At 39.1% G+C, this 7,500-nt stretch overlaps 1 protein-coding gene across 1 annotated transcript in view; it reads left to right on the top strand.

Annotated features, from left to right (window-relative positions):
- The window catches only part of LOC135208750 (E3 ubiquitin-protein ligase trim-21-like), a 16,900-nt gene that overhangs the window by 164 nt on the left and 9,236 nt on the right, over positions 1-7,500 (top strand). The window contains exons 1-2 of the mRNA XM_064241247.1: positions 1-530; positions 5,170-5,904. The exon at positions 1-530 is cut by the window's left edge and continues 164 nt beyond it. Coding sequence (XP_064097317.1) covers positions 525-530; positions 5,170-5,904 — 741 coding nt within the window. The 5' untranslated portion in view covers positions 1-524. The remainder of the gene's footprint in view (positions 531-5,169; positions 5,905-7,500) is intronic.

Here is a 7,500-nt window from a genome sequence, read left to right as displayed (position 1 = left end):
TGGCCGAAACATGACACAGTGTCGCCAGGTAGCAGGCGAAGAGGTGAATTACGTGTGACACGCGAGGGAAGGCGAGCGAGAGCGCCATAACCCCGATTTGTTTACATCCGAGAGCGGGGAGGTGTCATGGCGGACGTGGGCCGTCAGGAGTGTGGGAGGCTGAGGATGATGATGCCACTGGCAGTGTGTTTCTAAAACCGGTTTTTTTTTTTTACGGCGTCGTCAGCGACTGTCAGCGGCGTTCTCGTGTTGCAGATAGGCCCTCGACGAATCTCCATTCGCTTGAGTCACCGATATAAAGTGATCTTCGACGATAAACCCGAATCTAGGAAGCCGAGCATCTGGTAGCTTGGTGGGAGGGAAAAAAGATGGCTTTTTGGGAAAGCTTCCGTACGTTTGGCCCGGGTGAGAAAAGGAACTGGAACATGTAAAAATTAGGTTTTCGTGGAATCATGGGTGATAGTGACTGTCCGAGGTATTAAATCTGACGTTCTCTCAACCTGAGTTCGAGGATCACAATCAAGATGATGGTGAGTGTGAATTATATTGATTCGTGAGGTGGCGAGCCGCAGGGAAGGAAAAATGAGGTGTGTGAAAATGGCCACGAATGATTATATAATGTCTGGATTATTACACCTTTTCATCTGCGATAGATTTAGGTTGATAATTCGTGTTGTTTACATGCTGTCTAATTGGTATTTGTGACGTAAGTTGTACTAGAACGAGAGGCAGCATACTGCTATAGATGAGCTCGATAGTGTTTTTATGAAGCCGGTTCACAGACATGTCAGTGATTATCTGCACAGATATTTACCTTTATTTACAGATATAGTGTATATATATATATATATATATATATATATATATATATATATATATATATATATATATATATATATGCGTGTGTGTGTGTAGACAACAGTAAGAGAGAGAGAGAGAGAGAGAGAGAGAGAGAGAGAGAGAGAGAGAGAGAGAGCATAAAATTTCTTCTATCATTGATCAATGTGCATCTGGTCCACACAATTTAGAGACAGAGAGAGAGCATTAAAAATTCCTACTACCAATCACCATACGTGCCTCGGGTCCAAACAATTGAGAGAGAGAGAGAGAGAGAGAGAGAGAGAGAGAGAGAGAGAGAGAGAGAGAGAGTTATAAGGTCACAGTATGTAAAGATCAAGTGAAAGCAGAAACCCATAAGGATTAGTGTTGAGCAGCAATTGAAGCCCTTTCATGACGTCCCTTGGTAAACAGGCTTCTGTATTGTCATTCGTGATGCAAATTCCGTGAAAATTACGTCAGCGTGTTACGAGGAAAGTTGTAAGACTCGATTTTATGAATGAGTGGTGGTTCGTGTCAGCTGGTTTTAAGTAAGCCATAGTGTTAGATTGCAGTGATGTCTTTCGTCACATACTGTGTTTATTTTTGCTATTTTTATTGAAAAAAATTATAATTTAATAGTAATTTTAGGACTAATTCATTCTAGATTTATAATGACTCATACTTGTTTGATGGTAAATCTTACTCTTTCACTCTCCTTTTCTACACTCAGCCACACATGCGCACACTCACACATACACACACATACGCGAGTGCGTGTATTGTTGTATATATATATATATATATATATATATATATATATATATATATATAGGTGTGCATATACATGTGTATATATATATATATATATATATATATATATATATATATGTGTGCATATACATATGTGTATATATATATATGTGTATATATCTATGTGTATATATATATATATATATATATATATATATATATATATACATATATATATATATATATATATATATATATATATATATATATATATATATATATATATATATATATATATATATATTGTGAATGCTTGTCAACCACAGCAGGAATAAATGGCTGTAAATGAGCTCTCTCTCTCTCTTCTCTCTCTCTCTCTCTCTTTTGAGAGCGAGGCAGTTACATAATCAGGTCAGCCTGTTTACTGTCAATAACCACAGCAGTGGTAGCAAGTGATACTACTTGAATATTGCTACCTCAGGAACTGCCTATGTACCTCAATGGTTGTGGAACCCTTAGTGGAGGAAAAGGCCCAGACAGAATATTTGGAGGGCAATGGGAATCAATCTTTTGTTTCCTTGGGATACCTGGAGAAGAAAATAACTGTTTTTGAACGGCACTGCTGTGGTGTGAATCACCTGTAAGCCATAGGCAAAGTGTAAGCTCTACTATACTGATGTTTTAACAACAATTGTTGCCTAATGACTAAAATGCAGTTGGGAGCAATTTTTGTGGCTGTGACATATAGATGTAATAACTCAATCATTTGGTTCTGAAACTACCGTTAGGGAAACTGACACATTATTTATTAAGCAATTTTGAACCACCAAACAACCTCTGACATGCAGTTTTATAACAAATTACTCTATATTTTTCATTTGGAGTAAATGATGTGATTACCGATTTTATTTTCCATGTCATTGACCTTGAAATGTCATCCAGTCCTGACCAGAGAGCAGGATGTAATTTTGAAACTTTTTTTTTTTTTATTTCTTTTTGGTGGGGTGATGACTTTAAAGTAATGTGTCTCTTTTAAAGGAGAATTCATACTATCGTCCTTAAATCATCTACTGTATGTAAAGTTTGATCATAAATTGTGTGTAGACCACTTAAGTGCTCATAAACATTCTAATGTAAGATCCTTGCCCAAGGTAGAATAAAAAAAATGTTAAATGTAATACAGCTGAATATGTTGCGATGTTGGCCTCTGGAACTATTCCCAAAACAGGAATTTTTGTGGTTCTTTTTTTTAATGAGACATCTCGTGATATCTTAAAAGAGTTCCTGAACAGATAGTTCCTGAACAGATAATTTATTTACAGGATCATCTGTATTTACTGTGGGACTTTTGTTATGATGATGACAGGGCAGCAAATCTGAACCCAGGAAATATTTTAAGTTTGTGTGTCATTAAACTCTGACCTGAGAAATGAAATAGCTACGACTTACTCATTCTACGTCAATAAGCAAATTCATTGTCTATAGACTGTGAGTTTGAAGATGAGTCAGCATTTTCATGAGCTCTTATTAGGCAAAAGATGAGTGATGCTTGTTCAAGGGATAAATTGGCATGGTTAATGTTCCATATACAGAATTCACTGGTACTTGATTCCATGCTATGTGGAAGATGGTCACTTCGATTTGCGCTATTAATTAAATAGATATTATGTATAAGGAAACTGTGTCTAGAGAGAGAGAGAGAGAAAGAGAGAGAGAGAGAGAGAGAGAGAGAGAGAGAGAGAGAGAGAGAGAGAGAGAGAGAGAGAGAATTCTCATTACAAGGCCATTTCATAACATCGAAGCAAGTAACATTACACAGAATCGATTGAATTACAATCAAAACACATATTGAATAACTGTTTGTTTATTTATGGTCTTTCATGAGAGAATGGCAAAGAAAACACATCACATTTGCTAAGCAAGACCATAAGCATTTATGGTACAGAGTGTCACTCAGCAAACTACACCAGTCTGTCATGGCCAGCACTCACTTCCGTCATATGCATCGCATTCCATTGCATCAATATTGCATTGTAAGTATCAATAATCCTTTCACTTGCATGATCTATTTGAACGCGTATCTATTGTGCTGCGATACAATGTTGGCGTATGTCAAAGTTCTGCTCCAATGATATACATGAAAAGCTATTGTTAAGTCCACTATTTCTATAAAGTAATTCATGATTTACTAAGAATGGACAGCACGTTCTCAAACGAACACGAAATTAGATCAGTACTTGTACGATGCATCATTATACGAAGACCCCATTTGCATTTAGAAATATACCTTCGCAAGGAAAAGTGTACACTCACAGTGTATCAATATTGTTGCTTTGCTCTGACAACCAAAAGTACAAGCATTTTTGAGGAATGGTGCTAGGCAAACGTCCTATGCCTCTTTAGACAGGACACACCACATGGGCTAAATACCAGTTACGTATTATACAGCAGCGGCTCAAAAAACACAGTGACATTTAAAATTAATGAAAAGTGATCGACACACCAAACCTCAACCAGGCATTCACTCCTGGCCTTGTTTTCGATGAAGGACGAAGAGCATTTGAACAAGAATTCTCTCTCTCTCTCTCTCTCTCTCTCTCTCTCTCTCTCTCTCCTCTCTCTCTCTCTGTCTCTAACAATCGCTCGACATACATTCTCGCCACACACACACACACACACACACACACACACACACACATATATTATATATAATATATATATATATATATATATATATATATATATATATATATATATATATAAACATTCATTTCCTTTTTGACTTCTCAACATTCCATTTTTGCATATAACGTTTGCCGCCCATTCAAGATGTGGTAAAATGCCTGAGGTACATCAGACTTTTTTAATGGCACCCCCTTTCATTGTATATTTTTCCTGTTCGACCTTTTTCTGCTTTATAATTAGCGTAATTGGTCTTAAAATAAGTTAAATTTTCGCTACCTTTTCCACGAACCATTGCATTTTATATCTCTCCCTACACTACTCTCTCTCTCTCTCTCTCTCTCTCTCTCTCTCTCTCTCTCTCTCTCTCTCTCTCTCCCCTGGATTGTGGTCTTAAAATAATTTAAATTTTCGCTCATTTTTCCATGAATAATTGCATTTTACATATCTTCCTACATTCCTCTCGTTCGTCTGCTCTCTCTCTCTCTCTCTCTCTCTCTCTCTCTCTCTCTCCTCTCTCTCATGGATTTTCTTTGATCTTGTGAACTAATCATGTGGCCAATAAATTACTTGAATTGGATAGGAAATCTTTCTTACTTTTTTCAAAGTTTTGTTTACTGAGGTGTCACTTTTGTTTAAAGTAGCAAATAATCTTTATGTACCCGTTCAGTTTACTGCTCAGTCTGTAAGTAATCCTCTCTCTCTCTCTCTCTCTCTCTCTCTCTCTCTCTCTCTCTCTCTTCTCACTCACTCTCTCTCTCTCTCTCAGGCTGCGTTCGATCCCAGGGAATACTACCAAAGGTTTTGCTGATCTTTTCCTGCCATGTATCAAATGATATTTTTGTACCAACTCAGTTTATTGTATAGTGTGTAAGTGTTCACGACTCTCCTCTCTCTCTCTCTATCTCTCTCCCGCAGGCTGCGTTCGATCCCAGGGAATGCCGGGTCTGCAACGAGGAGTTCGACGAGGACGAGAGAAGGCCGCGAACCCTCACCTGCTCCCACCACTTCTGCACAAACTGTATCACGAAACTCATCAACAACCACTCGAAGCAGTGCCCCTTCTGCCGCGTGGAATTCCAGGCGTCCTCCGCTGGCGACGTCATGGTCAACCACGGGGTCGAGGACTTCATCAAGTTCCTCTCGAACAAAGAGGCCGAAACCTCCCCGGGACCCCACCAGCACCTGCAGGAGCACACCTTCGCGGCCGAGAAGCTCGACAACGCCACCAAGGACTCGGGAGCGACGAATCGCAACCTGCTGGTGGACTACCAGAACGCGGAGACGAGGATCGAGGACTGCATCCAGAGCCTGCTGGCACTGAAGACCGACCTCCAGAACGAGAACGCCCGCATCGAGGTCGAACTCCTGCCAAAGATCAACGAGCTGATGATCGAGCACAAGGACGCGATACAGAGCCTGGAGAAGACTCAGGTCAAGCTGGCCAGCCAGCTGAAGGAGGCCAAGGACAAGAAGCGCTACCTGAGGAATGCCAACGATAAGTACGACTCCTCTGCCTCCTCCACCAAGCTGAAGGAGATCGTGTCGAAGAAAGACAGAGACAACAGAGATTACTCTGCTGCCGAGTCGTGGCTCGAGCTGTTCAAAAACCTGTCTCCCGAGGACGATAAATTGATCAGGAAAACTAAGAAGGTTAGTTTTTATCCCATATCCATTGGCTGCTAATCACACATCACTGAAATCAGTTGCATACGAGATGCTCATTAAAAGATAACTAATTTCACATCATGTAGGGAGGAGCGCCATCAGTGCACCTCACGTGGTGCACTGTAGACATTACTCAAAGGTGTTTGCAGAGTCTCACAGGCAACTAACTGCAACAACATTCATTGGACCTCCTTTTCCGCTTCCTTTCTTCATTCTTTCGGTCAAACAGATCTAACTGTTGTTTCCCAGTGAAATTGTGGGGGCTTTATCCTCTAGAGCTTTGTATTTCCTTGATGTCCAACCACTCAAACACTCCATTTTCACTGCCTTAGCACTGAATGGCCGGTGTCCCAAGGTCTTGGCTTGAGAGTCCCAAATTTCCCAATTCAACAAATTTCTTGCCTTTACAAATAGAAGGACACTTCCCAATCATCATTACATCATTGGTAAAGTATAAAAAAGGGAACAAAGAAACCTCATTTAAATTACATCCTATCCTCCATAATTACATATTTCGATCATAATCACTTTGGATATTCAAAGGGGACATCAAAGCAAAATCGCTTCCATTATCAGTTAATCATGCATTATCGGCTTTACGTCAATATTCTGAAAAATAAATTGCCTATAATGAAGTTACTGCCAGCTATTTATTCGACGAGTGTGCTTCTGACGTGTAATTAGCCGGAATGTGTTCGCGTTTGGAAGGGGTACCGTGAGTCCTGTACGAATTCACTCGATTACTGGAACCCAGGCTGGTTTTTTTTTCAGCTTTTAAATGGTACAGGGTGAATTACGAATTAATTTCCAGCAGAGCACGTGTCATAGAAATTAAATGAAAACTGTTGGTAAATGTTATTTTGATCAGAGGTTTCATTGTGATTAGGGCTAAATAGATATCATGTACCAAAACTTTAGTTTACCACAATTCTGACTTTCCTTTGTTATTATTTTGAAAGGGTTTTTCATATCCCTTTTCTTGCTTCACGTGTAAACTATCTGAGAAATTATGATCATGATTCACTCAGCCAATCATTTCCTTTTTTATTACCTTTGAAAAGATTTGTTTTATATCCCTTTTCTTGCATCACGTGTAAACTATCTGAGAAATTATGATCATGATTCTCTCAGCGAATCATTTCTGTCACGTCTCTCATTTATTTCCTCTCTTCTGTTTCTGTTGCTTTGATTGCCACATTCCTCCTGATAGGTATTCTCCATTTTCTCCCCTTCCATGTATATTTCATTGACAATTCTGTCAACTAACCTCATACTCTCTGGATACAAAACTATGTCAGCAACATGCGTCTGTTTTTTCAGATATTTTCTCTTATCGCTTCTCGCGCTTTGACTTCAAGCTCAACAAACGAGTTCTTAGCACTTTCTACTTTGCATTCTACATCTGTGATCATTTTCTACAAGCTCAATTTGCTTTGGTCTCTTCTTGGTTGCATGCCCTAGTTTCATCCATTATAAGTGATGTACCTTCCTCATGTTAACCTAGTTTTTTTTTTTCACTGTGGCTACACATCTTTTAAAAATCCAAATCGATTTTTAAATCAAATGCAGAAAGCGGAAGTA

Source organism: Macrobrachium nipponense, chromosome 35 (genome assembly GCF_015104395.2).
Source record: "Macrobrachium nipponense isolate FS-2020 chromosome 35, ASM1510439v2, whole genome shotgun sequence".
In the NCBI taxonomy this organism is placed as follows: Eukaryota; Metazoa; Arthropoda; class Malacostraca; order Decapoda; family Palaemonidae; genus Macrobrachium; species Macrobrachium nipponense.
The sequence above is the reverse complement of the archived record's forward strand: the minus strand, read 5'-3'. Positions and strand labels throughout refer to the sequence as shown.